The sequence below is a fragment of the Bufo bufo genome, chromosome 6 (assembly GCF_905171765.1).
Source record: "Bufo bufo chromosome 6, aBufBuf1.1, whole genome shotgun sequence".
Classification (NCBI taxonomy): Eukaryota; Metazoa; Chordata; class Amphibia; order Anura; family Bufonidae; genus Bufo; species Bufo bufo.
Genome location: NC_053394.1, coordinates 321334582 through 321354406, shown reverse-complemented (window position 1 = coordinate 321354406; position 19825 = coordinate 321334582). Strand labels below are relative to the sequence as shown.

At 42.8% G+C, this 19825-nt stretch overlaps 1 protein-coding gene across 1 annotated transcript in view; it reads left to right on the top strand.

Annotated features, from left to right (window-relative positions):
• Positions 1 to 19825, top strand: part of ETV4 (ETS variant transcription factor 4) — a 45280-nt gene that overhangs the window by 12831 nt on the left and 12624 nt on the right. The window contains exon 5 of the mRNA XM_040437173.1: positions 10328 to 10381. Coding sequence (XP_040293107.1) covers positions 10328 to 10381 — 54 coding nt within the window. The remainder of the gene's footprint in view (positions 1 to 10327; positions 10382 to 19825) is intronic.

The window sequence follows — 19825 nt, the reverse complement described above, 5'->3', positions numbered from 1 at the left end:
CCAACACCCTGCACCGTCAGCAATCGGTAGCACTGGAACTACATGGCTCCATCCATTGTGCAGTTAGATGGAGCTTGGAAGCGCTGCTCCCATTTACTTCAGTAGGAGCACCACACAACAGATGGAGATGTGTAGTTCCACCGCCAGAGCTACTCTGAAACGGTTGTTCGGTGGGAGTCGGACCCCCACCAGTCTGATATTGAAGGCCTATCTAGAGGAATAACCCTTTAATGTATATGGAGTCCCTTATTTAGCAAGCAAACTCCCGATCTCCAGTGCGAATTAGCAAATGGATAAAGATAGATGGATTTCACAGCTCTTCTGACATGTCTTTCAGTAAATCTTTACATTACCTATGCAGTAACCATTCGGGAGCATCTTTTTTTGAGAACTGTATATTGTGCTCCATTGTTGTTCCTCCAAAAAAAATAAAAACTTAATAATTTGACAACTGGGTCTTGCCATTCTCGTTGGAGTTCCCTACACAGGCACTAATTTGACAAGGTCAGACTGTAGGGACTCGCCCCCAAATGGCAACACCCGGTTGTTGACTTAGTCATGTATTTCTAACAGGAACAACTGAACGGTACACCGCAGATTTATAAAATTTATAAGACCAGATGCTCTAGAATTTTTATATTATGGGGAATGCACGTATACTCAAAACACACTTGTGAGGAGAGGTGACTGTCTCTTTTTAAAGAGGACCTGTCGCCACAAAATGCAGTACAATCTGCAGGCAGCATTTTATAGAGCTGGAGGAGCTGAGCAGATTGATTGTATAGTTTTTTTTGGGAAAAGATTCAGTGAATCTTGTAATTTTATACATTTAGGGGTGGTGTTTATTAGTGACAGACAGCTATCCATGTATACACACTTAAGCCTCATGCACATGTCCGTGGATTCCTGTATAGACCATACAAGTGTTTTACTGTACAGCGGCGGCGGCACGAAGCGCACAGCGTCATAGCAACCAATGACGCCGTGCGCTCCGGCACTCAGCAGGAATCCAGGCCGGTATCTCGTGGTCCGTGTTCCACGGACGTGTGCATGAGGCTTTACACAGAGAATGCTATCAATCACTATGTTGGCCTTCTTCAGGCTTCAGAACCAAGTACTTGATACCAATGAATGTGGACAATGTCCTCCTGTGATGGTACAGACCGGGATTGGAAGCTTGCCGTGAATTACGGCACATAAGTTGTGTTGTTTTTTTTTTTGCAGCCAAACAGACAAACTTATGAACCTGAAAATGGCCCAAAAACTTGTTTTGATTCCGGGAACTTCTTTCAGGCACCTGGATCAAAGTTCTGGATGTGCCTGAGCCGCAAGGCTCAGGTGTGCCGCTCTTTCCACTGTTTTGCTACCAGTAGGCATCGACAGCCCTGCAGGTGCTCTTACTTTAATACGCTTTCTGAGGACCTTAGCAGACGTTTATTTTTTCAGTTTCCTCTTTGGAAACATTGGAGTAATGGAAGTTTTTGGGCAGGATTGCCTTGTTTATATAGTTCTACTTGTTAAAAAAGCAAGTCCAACATCAGCATTTATGAAAACAGGACACATTAAGCTGTAGTTAATAGTAAAAGGATTTCTGGCATTTGCGGATGGAAAAAGACAATTTGGAAAGGAGTTTTAGGGGATGTTAAACAACTTTCTGCTCCCCCCTGGCTCAATTTGCACATGATCTGTGATTCTTTCCCTGGGACTTTATGAGCTTTCTGTGATGTTTCATGTGGCTGTAGCGGCAGAAGCGGGCTGGAAGCTGGATTATCTGGAATAACCTCCGCCATGGGGTGTTACTAGTCTGCTGGTATATTATGCCATTTCTGGCCAACTTTTAGTTTCTCATAAACCTGTGCTTTATGGTTAGCATTGACTTGTAGATTTCACGTTAAAGATAGTCCATCAACTCCTTGGTATTTCATTATATTCTTCTAATACTCTTCTTTTAGCAATTTGTGGAGGTCATTTTTGGTTGGAATCAATATTTGAGGGGTATATGTTGTTCCTCTGGAATTCATGATCTCACATTTCTTGGGAAGTTTGCAGACTTCTCTGGCATGGCAGATGCCATATAACTCCTGTACTGTTATTTCGGACATCAGTTTGGGTCCCAGTTCCTGACACAACTTAGCCATCATAGACTATTCAAGTTACATGACTTGCCCGCAACGTTTGTGTGAGTTGGCTAACTACTGCTCTGAAGTTTGAGTTGTACACAAATATTTTTGGTTGTGTGACTTGCCTGAGACTTGTTGTCAGACAACACGTTGCCATACACTATCGATGACTGCCTACTTGGAGGGCTGCCAAAGAGGACCTCTAACTTTGACAGACCTAGTCAGACTACATTTGAAATAGGTGACTGTTTACTTTAATGTCTGGTGTATAACATTTAATTTCCAGACACTGCTTCTCCTGGCCATAACAGCGGATTACCAGGGGTAAGAGAAGCCAATCCAGCTTCTACTTAAAAACTGATGGTCTTATGAAATAATTCCTTATTCAAAGGAGGGTTGTTTGGGATTTTAAGAAAGTTGCCTGGAAATGGTACAAAACAAAAAGAAATACGGTAACCACTACCCGTTAAATCCTCCGTTGGTTCCTGCCAATCCTGCAGCGATGACATTATGTTCTGTACATGCAAGTATCACTGCTCAGGCCAGGACCAGATGTATGTGACGTCATCACTGTACAAGTGGTTGGGACCTGTGGAGGATTGAATGGATGGGTAATGGTTGTGTTTTGGGTTTTCTTTTTTTGTAAAAAAAAAAATTGAGACTTTCCTCTGGATAGGTACTCCGTATCTGATCAGTGAGTGTCCTGACACCCAGGCCCCTCACGATCAGCTGGTTGAGAAGGCACTGGTGCTCCTGTAAGCGCTACGACTCCCAAGATATACACTTGCTTGGCTGTTCTCAGAAGTCCATTAAAATGAATGGGTCATGCTGGGAGTCATAGTTTCACCACCGCTGGAGTCCCGGAGGTTAGCCATCATTGGAGGCGCTAATTGTGTACATAGGATAGAGTTCATCCTAGGGACCACATATGCAGACAGGTTGATGGTGGACTGTATTGTAGAACACAATTAACCCCCCTGCAGATGCGGTTCCTCAAATCAGTGCTTGGGAACCTAAAACTGTGCATATTAGGACATTAGAGCCCCGTGCTGTTGTAAGTTTTCCCTACTGAAACGCATTGGACCCCTATAGTACATCACTATATGGCTACTACATATGTTTTATTAGCTCGAGCCAGAGAGCTTTATTTAGTCCCAAAAAATGGAAGTTGGATCATAACCTGAGAACAGCAAAAATGCGTAGATCTCAGGGGACCCTTTGGATAAATGAAATATTTGCTTTTCAGATTATGCCATTTTTATAACTTTATGGAATAATAGTAGCCCTAAAGGCATTGCTGTCTTTTTAACAGCACATAAAATATAAATCTCTCTAAACTCCTCGGCCCACCCAGTCTACACCCCCCTCCTACCTGCTATAAAAGAAACCTCAGAGCTGGCGTGGCAAAAAAAATTGTTGAACCTAGGAGCCAGTCTGACTGATTCCATAGAGAGCCCTGTAATGACGGCCTTTTGGGACCTCTGGGCAGATTGGGCTCTACGAGAATTGGATGTAGCCACGTTTTATAACTCCCATCTATTAAGCCCAAATATTAGAGCCTGATTGTTCATGATGGTTATACGTGGCTGACCATGCCAGAGCTGTGAATCAGATTCCGTAACCCCCCCCCCCCCCTCCATGTCCTTGAGGCTTCCTCAGAGCTGCAGAAAACCAGGTGCGACCACCTTACTATAATGGCCCAGATTCATGTGGATCTGGGATAGACTAAACGTAATTACAGCTCTGGTGTAGAGTCACCTGGTCATAAACATGACAAATGACATTGTAAGATGAAACATCTGAAGAGGCAATAAATAACGGTGTCAAGGAAGAACATAGCTACATCCAGTGGAGACAGTCCTCCCCGTTATAGAGTCCTTCTTTGTCTGGGTCTGTATGCCGATTATGATATGAATCGGCAGCCGCATTTATTGACCACCTCAAAATGAGGAAATCCTTTGAGCTCAGTTATCGCAGTCAGAGGTGGCTGCTGACAAGTAGGACATGAGAAAGCCATACACAAAAGACCAGATAAGTCCCCGTGACCAGTGTCCCATAATTCCTGACTACACAACTCAATCTCTAGTGTTACTGTATATAACTTGGTTGACATACCGTGAATTCACAACTCCCAAACTACTATTGTCCAAAATGTTGCTTCTTTAAGAGGACCTGTCACCTCTCCTGACATGTCTTACTGGCATCTCCCATGTAATAACCGTTCTGGAGCATCTATTCTTTATGACTGTGATGCACCATTCCTTTATTGTTCTTGCTAGAAGGTATGAATGAATAACTAGCAGTTTGCAATGAATGACCTAATGGGTGTTACCAGTTGGAAATGGGACCTTGCACAGTCTATTATCCAATCAGTGCTGCCAGTGTCAGGCGGTGCGAGGACTAACCTCCAACTGCATACTTGCCAAAATTTAGGTTGGTAAAACCGGGGAATCCAAAACTCTGCCCCAGGGAACGGCAACTTACGGGCAGGGTTTTCAACTACTTCTATCTAGTCTATGGTATCAGTATGGTTACTCCATCCATTGCTCTTCAGGGAGTTTGTGTGTATTCTAGGGATGCAGGCAAAGAACACCTTGGATGATGGCATCTCTGCCAAGCCAAAAAACGTTGCATGTGCCAAGTGACGTAGCTTGGCAGTACGGTGGCTGAAGACCACATTAGATTCAACACCTTTTGAAAAAGAAATATTTTCCTAAGTGGTTTACATATCTGCCAGTATTCCGCCCTCAGTTATTGTACTTGGGTGCTGATCTTTACACAATGTCATTACCAGGGTCCCGCTACTATTTTTGGAGAAAGAAGGAAAAAAAAGTACTGCATTTGGTTATCTCCATCATTCCCATAGACGGTACCAGAGCCAGTGCTCCATTCAAATGGAGGGACACGAGGACCCCATGCTAGTGATTGCGGTGGGGCATTGGTCAGCCCCCCAGCAATCGCACATTTATCACCCCTTGGATAGGTGATGTATGTTGTTCATAGGCCCATCTCTTCAGGGGTTTTTCCTGGATGAGAAAAGTGTTTCCTGAAACAGTGCCACTTTTTTCACATGGCTGTGCCTGGTATTGCAGCAAGACAATAAGGGTCTTGTCACAATGATCTGCTATATATTGCATCGGACGGTTTAAACCCTCAAATCATGGATGAACAGCTCACATGCTGCTGACAAGTAGAGTAATGATTTATTTCTTTTTCCTCCTGAGATTATCCGAAGAGCGGATTCTAATTTCTCCGTAATGTATGTTTGCGTAGTGACTGGGAAAGCCGTAGCCTGTTGTAAGGGTTAATTGTCTGCAGGGAGGCAGTTCACGTGCTTGTTTTGTCAGGGATGGCACTGTAAGCGCACACTGGGTGGATCAGGTCACGAGACAATGGAAATGCATTAGATTTCCATGTGAATAGATACAGGAAACCCCATTTCCTACTTACAAATGAGAGATCTAGGTTAAGAAATAGAAATCGTATTGATGTCACTGGTAGCCGGGGGTCAGATGGGTCCCAGAGCGGGGACTATCTACATGAGTGCTACAGTCCCCTATCTCCCATTTATATTTATATCACTCCCACACTCCTCAATGCCTGCAAGTCTCGCCCCTGTCTGACAACAAAATGCTATGGCAGCCATGGCTTGTCACCCAACTTTCCCAGGGACAGAAAGACTTTTCAAACTGCAGTCTTTTTAAATCTTCAACATATGTGCCGAAATTCCTACAGTGGTAGCAAAGTGGACGAGATTTTAAAGCGGCATTCCCGCACCTGTGGTAAATTGACTTGTAGTGCTGGTTTTAATGCTTGCCCCTAGCAACCAATCAGATTTCACCTTTCATTCGTCAGAGGCTCATTTGGGAAATGAAAGGTGGAATCTTATTGGTTGCTCTGGGCAACTAAGCCAGTTTTCCTTTCCACCAGTTTACATAAATCTGTGGTTTGCTGCTGATTTCACGGTCTGATTAGGAAATGGTGAAATCCTCAGCACGAATTGACGTGTATAAAATCCGCATCGCAGGTCTTGTTCTATGTGGATTCTGTTGCAGAAGTTTTCCGTAGTGTGTGGATGACATTTTTATTTTTTAATCTCAAGGAGGGAAATCTTATCCAAACTGGTGTAAAGGAAAACTGGCTTAGTTGCCCATAGCAACCAATCAGATCCCACCTTTCATTTTCCAAAGGAGCTCTAAAAAAATGAAAGGTGGAATCTAATTGGTTGCTATGGGCAACTAAATCACTTTTCCTTTGCACCAGTTTTGATAAGACATTGCTGCGACTGTACGGGCTGTGGAGTTTCTGCCCGCAGTTCTGCTGCGCAATTTTCTGTCCGTGTAGCTGTAAGGGTGTGTTACCCGGTTTTTCAATGGTATATATTGATAACACTATGGAACATGACCGTATAACCCATAGTGGTTGTCACCCGGCTCTCTGTAGCTCCTTGTCCTGATAACCAGAGATAAGCAGACTGTGTGACGCTGCTCTCTAGTAATAAGCCTGTGGGCCATGATGTATTTTTGTGGCTCCCCTTCTTCCTCTTGTCTAAAGCTGGCGCAGCACCATGTATGAATCTTCTTGCTCAGCACAGATCCTTTGCTTCCTAGATCACTTTTCACTTGTCTGTGCCAACGTGCCAGCTTTAAATAGTCTGCTATCTGAGGCCGGGGTTTGGGAATGCACCGGAAGTCACACTGGCAGTTTAGCGCTGGGTCTTCTACTAATGTTACTCAATGACCAGCAGACAATATAATACTTCCTTCCCAAATGTCAGAGTGCAATCTCTAACCTATTAACCGAGCGGCTAATTTTAGACTGGATCTTTGTGCGGCTCCTTATTTTTTCCCACTTTAGGAAGTATTAACCCTCAGCGGTGTTACACACCGACCGAGTAGTGATGGGAGGTTTATGTCATTGAGAATGGGCACTGTTAACTGGCACAGATGTTTGGTCCACAATTGGGCACTAGGACAGACAATCTGCAGTAAGTACATCATATTGAGGCAGCGACATACATAGAATAGAAGGGTCCCATAGCAGACGTAAAAGTGGACGCTCTCCTCCCCTCCCTGTACAGAGGGACCAATTTTGTACCCCCTTTTTTGGTAGCAAAGATTACCTTTACAGATGGGAGTCGACTTAGGATTTTGCCACCCAACGGGAAATTGAATGAGACTAATCAGAGCTGGGCCTGCTTTTTGAGGGCTTGCCTCTGATATGTACCCCCTTGTTTGTTGGTATGTTGATGCTTAAGGTCATGTGGAAGTGCCATCTGTGCAAGGACATATCTCCAGGGCTGTAGAGTCATTAAGCCAAGTTTCCGACTCCACTATTTTTCCACTCTCCAAGTCCAGCTCCTTCATAAATGGCTAATGTATACTTTAGTATTAGCACATTTACAGTAGTAAAATCATGGTAACGTCATGCTTTTTGGTGTTTTCATCGTCCTTCTGTCATATTTTTATTTTGAAGCTTGAGTTGGAGTCAGTACTTTTCTACATATCTTCCATATAACTAAAGGAGTTGATGACCGGTCCTCGGGCACCATGCCGGTCAGCAGCTAGAAGGCGCCGTGGCACTCTAGTGAGGGCTGTCACTTCTTCTTCCTCGGCCTGTGACATAATTTCCATCGGTCCCATTGTCTTTTTCTCAGTCAGTCCTATGCATGTAAATGGGACGGCCACTATTGAATATATGGCACTGTGCTCGGTATACTATCGTCCCAGCGGCATGGTCCCTTCAAGCAGCTGATTGGCAGGGGTGCTGGGAGTCGGAACCCCACTAATCTGTTAATGATACCGTATCCTGAGAAAATTTTCCAGAAAAACTCTTGGGTATGACAACACGTAGCATATTTTTGTGGCAGAAAATCCATTACAGGTTTTGCCATGGGTCCAAAAGTTACATGCAGACTTGCCACAGATTTCACATGGAAATAGACAGCACATGTTGTAGTCTTACAAAATCTGTACGTCAAGAGATGTACAAATGATCCCATTGCTGAAATGTCCGTCAGTATGTACATTTTTTTTTTATATATTTTTTTTAATAACCAGTATATGCCACGTGTGGCCGTGCCCTTTTTGAGTTGTGTAATTGTATATTCATAGGCCGCGGCTTTCACAAGATATTGGACTTTCTTAAAGAGCACCTGTCAGGAGGGTCAACCCCTACTGCCTTGTAGGGTTTATCCTGCTGGTTAAAATATCTGTCTTGTAAAACTGGTTGCATTGTTCCAAAGAAAAAATTAAATAAATGTTTATGCAAATGAGAGAGGTGCATGGCCAGCACAGTAAGGGCTCATGCACACGAACGTATATTCTTTCCGTGTCCGTTCCGTTTTTATTTTTTTCAATGGGTCCACAAAAAAACGGAAGTTACTCCGTGCGCATTCTGTTTCCATATGTCTATATTTTCGTTCCGCCAAAAAAATAGAACATGTCTTATTATTGTCCGCATTACGGACAAGGATAGTACTGTTCTATCAGGGGCCAGCTGTTCCGTTCCGCAAAATACGGAATGCACAGGGACGTCATCCGTATTTTTTGCGGACCACAAAATACATACGGTCGTGTGCATGAGCCCTAAAGCTGAGGAGCCCAGATGCACTGAGGGTCGACCCTGCCAGGCAGTATGCTGCTTGGTTTAATGCGGTTGATTCTGTGTACAGGTGCTCTTTAACCATCTGTTTCTGTGCTAGTGGTGATGCTTGAATTCTGACTATATACGCCCTCCTGGAAAAGTACAGGGTGCACTTTATTGGTGTATATAGGGTACTTTCACACTAGCGTTTTTGTTTTCCGGTATTGAGTTCCGTCACAGGAGCTCAATACCGGAAAAAAACTGATCACTTTTATCCTAATGCATTCTGAAAGGAGAGCGTTCCGTTCAGGATGCATCGGTTCAGTCCCTCTTATGTTTTTTGGACTGAGAAAATACCGTAGCATGCTGCAGTTTTCTCTCCGGCCAAAAATACTGATCACTTGTCGGATCCGGCATTAATTTACATTGAAGTGTATTAGTGCCGGCATTAAGTGTTCCGGCAAAAACGGATTCAGCTTTCCGGTCTGCGCATGCGCAGACATTTAAAAATGCAAAAAAAAAAAATTATAACGGATCCGTTTTTCAAGATGACACCGGAGAGACGGATCTGGCATTGCAATGCATTTGTGAGACGGATCCGCATCCGTTTGCGTCCGGATTGCCGGATCCGGCAGGCAGTTCTGGCGACGGAACAGCCTGCCGGAATTCTCTGCTGCAAGTGTGTAAAGTAGCCTGAATGAGGACTAGCAGATGGGCTTTCAGTTTCACAGCTACAGCTCGCTTTCCTGCTTACGGTGCACTGAGAACATGACACTTTCCAGTCGGTACCTGACTCTCTCAGTACATTCACAAGTAGGAGATGTTGCAGAAATGTCTGTGACTGCAAAATTCATTCCGCAGCATGTGCGTGGATTTCTGCAAAACTATTCCGATGAATGGGGCAGGCATCTCCAGCAGATCTTCAAATAGAGACTAGTAAGAAGGGTTAATATTAATCTTTTTAATAAAAAAATAATAATAAATCCGACCTGGAATTGAATATTTGCCTCTCTGTTTAAATGGTCGGGGAGATTGTGGGGTCTATGTGCAATTCTATTGCGTGCCAACTGGACTTGTGCCAGCGTTCTACGCTCTTCACCCCTAATGAAAATTGGCATGGAACGTCTAATTGTCCATCTCTCACCATAGAATCACACGAGACTTCGTAAATGATGAAACTGAAATCCTTGTCAATTAGTAAAACTAAAAATAATCCGCAGTAATATTACAAGGACTCGTTTTTATATTGGTTAATTAACCATCTAGAATAATGATAGAGGCATTTTCAATTTCCTGGTGAGAAATCTTTAAAAAAAAACTACTTTTCACCTAAGATCTGCGTTATCTTTATTTGTGATGCTGATGAAACAAAATCTAATATCCCCCCCCCCTTCCCCACCGTTATCAGCCACTTAAGTCTGACTCCAGTGGGATTAATGGCAGGAAGTTCGGGAAAATCCCTGCCCCCACAATCACGACTTTCTCTCGCATATCTCCAGTTCTGAGAACCTCCAGAAACCTTTTATATTCATGTGTGTGGATGATATTAGTGGCTTCCTTTTGTGATTTGAGGTTTATTGGAAAAAAATAAATAATTTAAAAACATTTTTTATTTTTTGCAGCTCAAGTACCAGACGGTGAAGAACAGTTTCTGCAGGACCTGCAGTCAGAGAATCGTAAGTAACCGTTCAAGCTTAATTCAGGGTAATGGAAGAAAAAGCCGCAAATGAGACGGACGAGTAGAGTGTGCATGGCAGGGGTCTTCGCAGCCAGGAGACGGGGTTAACCATTTCAAGGCCAGAGGGACGTTTCCATGGGGGGACTCGGTGGAATGTAACGTGTGCTGCTGAATTCTTTCATAGCCATTTGCAATGTTTGCGCAGCATTTGTGTAGGCGTTTGGATACTTCTCAGATCACGGAAAAGCAATGAGAAACATACGCCCCTTATTAATTAGTTTTATTCATTGTGGCAATTAGAAATATACTGTGTATAGAGTGATTCGTAAAAGTCCAGTGTTATGTCTGGATTCCACGCGGTGTGCCGCTTATTACTGACCAAATGGTGGCCATCTGATATAAAATTCCAGTGGAATAAGAACCACCATTGGTGCCCTGTGGTCGTATTTTCCAAGTATGTTGCAAGCTCCGAAAACTGCAGGCGGTGTGTCTGGTCTCTGGCTTATGTCATGGGATCCCCCAGCAGTTTGAGTGATGGGGGTGATACTACTACTAGGTCCCCTTCAGTCGTACATAACGCCTTGCAAACCACAATCCAGTTGATTGTATAACTAAAATCAATGAGTCGCCAGGGATACCGCTCCGCAGTGAATTTTGGTCTTACTAAAATTGTGAGGGAATGTGGACATTTTCTGAACTCCTCATTCCATAGGGAAACACTGAGGCTCGCCATGGAGGTCTAGCCTAAACGGGTAGCTCACAACCCTCCAGAGTAAAGAGCCCATCGGAAAAAAAAAGTTCTTCTATTGTGTAGACAAAAATTCTAATGTTCGATTAGCATCCATTTGTAGAAAATATGTAGCCTGTTCTAGGCAGACAAGGTTCTTCTTATTTCTTTGGCCTATACGTACCGTGCATCGTTCTATTGACCTCCTGGTGTTACAGGCTTCTACAACACCCTTCGATAACCTGGCCGACAACTTGTAAATTCTGCTCGGGTGACTGGACAAATGATACATAGCCCAATAATGGTTAAGCTGGAGATTTGTAGCTCTACTTACACACTAAATGCACCAGCCCTTTGCACCATGGTCCTAATAGGAGTGATTCCATTAGAGGTCATTAGTGCTGTGAGTTCCCGCTCCTCACGTGGATGGAGGACATAGACTCTGTATTGACTGGTTATAGAACACCAGCTGTACGCCAGGCGAGCTTTTAACCATGATGATTTGATAAAAGCAAAAGATTGTTTGTTCGTCTCTTCTTTCAGACTCCCACTTATGGTCGCAAGTTGTTTCCTGGAAATGCATGGAACTGGCCTCCATAAAAATGTGCAGCAGTGCAGGGGTTAAACTCGATAGGTGTGCTTTGTGAATAAGGTTAAATATGAAAAGTGTTGAAGCTCTGTCTGCAGCCCGGGCTTTTCTCTCTGTTATGGATGCAGTCTTTTCAAAGAGTTTACGTTGCTCCCATAACAGACACTGTAGAGCGGTTTCGGAAGTGTCTGGTCTGGCCTGTGGGTGTGTCACGCTTAGACTTGTCCCTGAACAATGTACATTGCTTTGTGTGTGCCCTCCGTTTAACCCCTTTGTGGCATAGTTGTGCACTTTTTTTTTTTTTTTCCCCCCCTCTACCAATCCAGCATGGGAAAGTCGTCCCTCCTGTTTGGCTGTGCTGGTAGAGTTTGGCTATGTTCACACCAAATTTTATTTTTCTTTGCTTGTAAAAACCGATGTGGAATCCACTTTGCCGTTTTTGATCCTACCCATTTCAGTGGGAAGTTCGGATGTGGATTTGACACGAAGAATGAACATGTCTCTACTTTTTTTTTTTTTCCACGCTGCAGTTTTTAAAACCACAAGTGGAAAAATAAAATGCCATGTATAATACAAACACAGTTTTCCTATTGAATCAATTGGAGGAGTATTTCATGCATTTTCTGTGCTGATTTTACAAGTAGCATCTGCTCCAAAATCCATGTAGAAAAAAAATTGAAAAAACCCAAATGGTACCTGCACCCAATGTATTTTTTTTTCACGTGGATTTTCGTGCTGAAGAAACACAGCGTAATACAGTACTAGCAAAGTGATTGAGATTTGAAAAATGTTATGTACAGTTTGCTTTTTTTCTTCTGTGTGGAAATTGACTTTGTGGATTTTGTTCCGCACCTTCTGTAGAGTAGTTTTTCCCCATAGACTTCAATGGGTTGGTAACATAAACAGAAAATGTGCACAATAATCCACAACAAAAAAGCGCATTAAAAAAACACCAAAAACTAAAAATGGCCTCATCTTAACGGGGTTGACCACAATTTTTTTTAACTTTACCCACAGTTTTTTTTTTTTTGCCCCTGCTTCTGTAATCTTCAGCAATTTTCTTCCATATTGTTTCTCCACTGCTGATTTAGGACCGGGCTGGGCCTGTGCACTGTTTTTGCAGCTTTGGTCCCTAAAGATGATCTCACACAAAATGTCTCCACTGTGCCGATTCTGAGTGCTTGATATGGTGTCTGCGCCATAGAAAACAGGACGGGAGCGTGCAATGCTGGCAGGGTGGAAGAGCCTATGGAGCCATTTTCTATGGTGTCATGTATAAGGGCCAGAGCTGCGAAAACAATGTAACATGGGCAAAAAAAAAACAGCAAGTAAAGTAAAAATAAAGTGGCCAAACCCTTTTAACTGTAAAAAGTAAAAAAAAAAAAAAAAAAATGGAAATAAAGGTATAGCACAGGGGCTGAATAACTTGATACTAAATATATTAAAATATTGTAATAATATATATATTGTAGGAAGGCGCAAGGGTCCGTCATTGACGGAAGGTATGTGTCACTCGGTGGAGTAAGAGCCAGCCAGTTTTCATGTGTCAGCAGCAGTTACGGTTTGGCACCTAGCTATTTAGTAAAGCTGTATAGCTGATCCGGGACGGGTCTTACTGGGAGTAGTCAAAGTGCTGGGTGGGTGACTACTCCCCACGTTCCAGGCCGGGTCTTGGCAGGCTTATAAAAAAAGAGCCAGCACCGTCAGGTGGTGTGGATTACCTCCCTCTGACAGTGGATCTCTGGAGATCTCTGTGCTGAGGTCTGAAGTCCGTGTCTCAGGCGAGCAGGCCGCCTTAAATCCTGCAAGTGGACTTTCTGAGGCTGAGCATTCAGCCAGGTGTGAACTGACACCCAGGATACCAGGTGAACTTTATTTAGTTTTTCTGTGTGTGAACAAGCACCAAGCCTGAAAAGTGACTGTTATAAGTGTGAATAAACACTGAAGAGTGATTTACAACCTGGTCCTTTGCCTCTATACTGCGTCCGCTAACCTGCCTACCAGAGCGAATCCCCACAATATATATATTATTGTATAAATAATTTTCTTTATATAGCGCTGACGTAGTCCGCAGAGCTTTATAGACGTTAGCATCACGCTGTCCCCAATAAGGCTCACAATCTAATAAAAAAAATATAATAAATAAATAAAATAAAAAATAATTATATATATATATATATATATATATATATATAATCTTCTTTTTTTTTTTTTTTTTTTTATATACTGCTTTACTCTTATCATATTGCTAATAGTTGGGAGTGTTTTGCAGAAGTCCACTACCCATAAAAATGTGGGGCATCCTAACTTGAACCTCTACGTTTTTGGGTCCCATATCGGATACCATATTTGCCTTTATTATATGTGGACGCTTAACTGCGTCTCATGTTCTCTGCAATGTATAAAAAAAAAATAAGAAAAAATATACCGTAATAGATGCCTGCATATTCCTACCATATACCCCAGTGGGTAACAGAAAGTTAGCCAAATGACACCTCCTAGGAGGCACTGAACATAGAGATGTGATAAAGGCACTGCTGAGGACATAACAGACTAATGACCTGATCATCCATGTCTGCTTACCGCCATGCAGCGATTACGGAGCACTTACAGATAAAGCAGTCAGGCAGATGGATTTGCCATTTTCCTTTATCTGCATTTGTTACTCAGTTAATTCTCTTTAAAGGCTTATAAAATATTAATGCAGCATAGCTCTTAAATACTTCATTACAATATGTTTATGTTCTCTTTAGTTTTTGCTCGGAGGAGGAGGCGGTCTGGAAACACCGGCAAAGGTTTCTTTGCTATGTATATTTTATAATGGTCAACCGGGGAAAGCCCCAGTGTTTTCTGAGGTACATAGCTGAACTATAGCCTAGACGAGCAACTGCAGGTTTTCTGGACTAAGAAATCTCCTTTTGGACTAGGAAATCTTCCGGTACACCTTAAATCCTGTCTGTCCTGGGAACACTTGTTAGGGTGGGCTGATTTCATGTTTTTGCTTTCCGTTTGATGTATATGTTGTAAAAAAAAAAAATAATACAAAAAACGTAGCACAACACGCTTTTCCATCCTACGGAGTCTGGTAAAAAAAAAAAAAAAAAGGTATTTTTTTTTTTTTACAATGGAACTCTATGGTTAATGGATGCCACTGAATGGCATCCGTCTGAGGGATCCTTTAACATATATGTTTTTTGTATACATTAAACGGATGCCAAAAATCCCACCCTTAATGGCCTACTTTTGAAATCTCTTCTGATACCCAAATTCTCCATCCAAGTTAAAAGGGTTCTGTAGTTTGTTTTAACTGATGATCTATCCTCTGGATAGATCATCAGCATCTGATCGGCAGGGGTCCGACACCCGGGACCCCCGCCGATCAGCTGTTTGAGAAGGCAGCGGCCTTCTCACTGTTTACCGCAGGCCCAGTGACGTCACGACTAGTATCACTGGCCTGGGCGGGGCTAAGCTCTGTTCCCTTGAATGGAGCTTAGCCCCGCCCAGGCCAGTTGATACAAGTCGTGACGTCACTGGGCCTGCGGTAAACAGTGAGAAGGCCGCGGCCTTCTCAAACAGCTGATCGGCGGGGGGGTCCCGGGTGTCGGACCCCCGTCGATCAGATGCTGATGATCTATCCAGAGCATAGATCATCAGTTAAAACAAACTGCAGAACCCCTTTAAGCTGTTCATGGACTGTTCATTCATTGCATGGTTGGCTATTAATTTGGCATGTAAGTTCTAAATATGGCTGCTGCAGTGGAAAGTGAATACAGAGGCACTTACTAATGTATTGTGATTGTCCATATTTTCTCCTTTGCTGGCTTTATTCATTTTTCCATCACATTATATATTGGTCATATCCAGGGGTTACGACCACCCTGCAGTCTATCAGCGCAGATACGAGGTGGACGTGAGCTGCTGCATATGTGTGCCTGTGTGGGCTTCCACGGTCCTGGCCACCAGAGAGCATGGTGCTTTTTCTTAGTGTGCAAGCACGGCCACCGCTGCTGGATTAGAGTGGTTGTAACCCCTGGATATGAACAGTGTATATTGTGATGGAAAAATTAATCCAGACAGCAAATGAAGCAACATGGACAATCACAATACATTAGTTACCGTAACTGCCTTTTATTAACTTTCTCTACATGATAAATGCTATTTGCTGAAGTGACACAACCCCTTTAAATGTCGAGGATTAGAGAAGCCAGAACCTCGGTAATCAGATGATCGCCGCTCGGCTTTCTTTAGGCCTCTTACAGAATGTGTCAGTTCAGTAAAAAACTGATTCACTTTGCACGCAAAACCATCAGTTTTCTTTGTGACTGTGTTCAGTGTTTCAGTTTTCTCCATCAGGATTGCAAGAAAAACTGAAGAGTAAGGCTACATGCACGCGAACGTTGTTTGTTTCTGTGTCCGTTCCGTTTTTTGTTTTTTTTTTGCGGATAGGATGCGGACCCATTCATTTTAATGGCTCCCCAAAAAATGCAGACAGCTGTCCGCATCAGTATGTCCATTCCGTAGCCCCGCAAAAAAATATAACATGTCCTATTCTTGTCCATTTTAGGCATTGTTAAAATGGATCCGGGAAAAAAAACCTATGGCATACGGGTGTCATCTGTGTGTTTGTTTTTTTGCGGATCCACAAAACACATACGGTCGTGTAGCCTACCACACATCATCTGCCAGCAGTGAAACACGGACTGCATCCAGATGCTGTGTGTGCTGTCCAGTTGTTTTTACACTGACCCATTGACTTGAATGGGCTAGTCCTACATGACAAACAGATGAAGATAAAACTTGCTGCACTTTTTCCTGACCGGTCAGATGGTCAGCGAAAAAGAATGCTCATATGCCAACACTCATTGAAATGAATGGGTCAAGATTCGGTCCCAATGCTATTCATTGTAAAAAAAAAAACGGATCACATCCAAAAAGTTTTATGAAATAAGCTTTATACAAGGGGATGTAGTAGAGACGTTCAGGTTGCCTAGTCATTTCTCATCTAAGGTATCAGTAAATGCATCCTAATGTTGTATGCTCATAAGTGAGAAACACTAGAAAGGAATTGAGAGGGATCGGTAGGTAGTTTGCGTTATACGCTCTCAGAAAGCAGAATTTTATGACGGAGCTCTGAACAGTGCTGTTTACAGGCAGCAATAGTCTGTGCCCAAAGGAAGCGGCGTCCCCAGTGAGAGCCTTGCAACTGTGTTACACCATCCCCTGACATCTCTCAAGGCTACACTGGGAAACTGCAAACAAACCATTTCTAGTGAGTAGAGCGAGAAGGACTAATAAAGACGTCATTGCCTGGTGTCTAATTATTTTAAATATGCTTCACTGGCTCCTCCACGGTCACGAGGCTCCCATAGGATAATGATGCAAAGAGTCTAATTTTTACATTTGTGTGAAATTGATTGTGTGGTGTTGACTAGATGAAGAGCAACCAGCCGTTCATTGAGCCTTAAATTGCTGTATAATGCTTATTATTACCTCATTATGTTATTATCTTGGGGTTTTTTTTAGGCCTCTTTCACACAGGTGTCCCGGATTTGCTCTGGATGCGTCGCGTGTGCATTGTGGGAAACTCGTGCGAGTGCGCACGCAATTTCAGTCAGTTTTTATTGTTGTTCAGTTTTTATCGCGCGGGTGCAATGTGTTTTGCACGCGCGTGATAAAAAACTGAATGTGGTACCCAGACACGAACCCGGACTTCTTCACTAAAGTTCGGGCTTGGGATCGGTGTTCTGTAGATTTTATTATTTTCCCTTATAACATGGTTATAAAGGAAAATAATAGCGCTCTTAATACAGAATGTTTACTAAAATGTCGAATTGAGGGGTTAAAAAATGTTAAAAAATTAACTGGCCTCATCCACTTGTTCACGCAGCCGGCATCGTCTTCTTTCTTTTTCTTTCAGGACCTTTTAATGACGTAATCGGTGCGGTGACGTCAGCGCAGGTCCTTATGAATGAAGATAGAAGATCTTTCTATCTTCATTCAGCACGACCTGCGCTGACGTCACCACGCGGTGAGCTCAATTATGTCATCAAAGGTCATTTTGCAGGTCCTGAAAGAAGACGATGCCGGCTGCACAAACAAGTGTATGAGGTGAGTTAATTATATATATATTTTTTTTAACCCCTTAATCGACATTTTAGTAAGCATTCTGTATTAAGAATGCTATTATTTTCCCTTATAACAATGTTATAGGGGAAAATAATACAGTGAATTTACTTTAATGGGGTCCGGGGTTGCTTATCTCTATCATCTCCTAGCAACCATGCGTGAAAATCGCACCCCATCCGTACTTTCTTGCGGATGATTGCGATTATAGAGCATGCTGCGATTTTCACGCAACACACAAGTGATGCGTGAAAATCACCGCTCATCTGCGCAGCCCCATTGAAGTGAGTGGGTCCGGATTCAGTGCGGGTGCAATGCGTTCACCTCACGCATTGCACCTGCGCAGAAAACTCGCCCGTGTGAAAGGGGCCTTATGGAAAGAGGTTTCAGAGAAGTGTACATTGCACGGGCACCTTTTGGGTCCTAGTTGCAGTGGGCCAACTTGAAATTCCTAGACCCCAATGCCAAATCTGTGACAGGGTGTCTCTGCTTTCTTTGCAGTTTATAGTGTTGGTATCCTTTTGATCTGGGACTGTTGGTTCATCTTAAGTACCACTTTCCAGATGCAATAGCAAAAATAATTTTGCCCTTAGTGATGTCATTGCACTCACTCTTATGACATCACAGAACCTAGATAATGCACCTAATGTTCTCTTACTGCAGGAATAATAAATGCAGTCCTGTTACAGCACAAATATATCATGCTAAAAGTAAAGGCAAAGACACGTTAATCAGTGATATCACTGCACACACTGATCATAGGTCACAGTGTATCATTACATCTGGAGAATGCACACAGCGATGTCACAGTACATGGCTAATAAACACTTCCATGTCACAAAAAAGTATTTCTTTACATAGTGATGTCACAGTATGGGAATGATGTATACAATGATGTCATAAAATGGAAACAAACACTGCTTCATTATTAAAAAAATAATCCACATTGTAATGTCACTGTACAGATGGAGTGACCACAGGCATACTTACCAACATTTCTTTTGATAAATTCAAGAAATTTAAGCTGTGCCCTAGGAGACCCCCTAAACCCGCAAAGACGAGGCATATTTGCCAGGATTGTCTTTAAAAATTTGGTGCAAATCCTGTCAAATTCGGGACTCTTGACCACTGCGTAAAGAGTTAGGATATGCCATCAATTTAATTGGTAGCGTTGTGAGCCCATGAGAAGGAAGCCGTCTGTGTTGATTTAGCACCCGTGACTTTTTCATTAGACAGTTGCAATCCCAGCCTTCCGGCTGTGCATGGATTCATAAACTGAATGGAGCAGTACTGCTATTTTACTGGGTAGCCAGGAATAAAGTGATAGGGACACGGTGCTATTTCAGCACACCTCTTCATTCTCAGGAGCTTTGGGAGGTCTGACCACCATAAAGTGATAATATATCCCAGCCATATGCCATCACTTTATTACCCCTGTGACATGACATCACTGTTTCATATAAACTGTGATGTCACAGTACGTGGGTTCCTTATTAGGCCCTACATCAGCAACTTCTGCAATCCCTATAGTTATACCCCTGTCTAGTTGGACAGGATACAAAAAACTTGGAGCGTTTAATATGTGAAGTGTTTTCTGCACAGGAGGTATGACGCAGCTGAATGAGTTTTTATATCCAGAGGTCCAAGAGGTCAGCGGCCAGGCAAGACTTAAAGTACGTCATGGAAGTTAGAGTTGGAAAAGGAAAAAAACAAACCTAGTAGAGTGAAAAAGCTAAAGTAAAACCGTTACTGTGTTTTATCCATATAACTTTTATAGCAAAATTATCAATGAATACAAATGTGGTAAACAAAAAAAAGAGCCAGCGCATCTAGAGTGAAACCACCCCTCCATCATAAATATTAATCTCACGGCACTGAAATATCAGTTCTTACCAGCGGAAAACACTGTTGTAAGTTACCTGAAAGCACCTTGAAATGTCCTCCAGGCCTGTACTTTCAAATGTTAGGTGGGTCTTCTCGAGGCTTGCCAGACTACTTAAGTG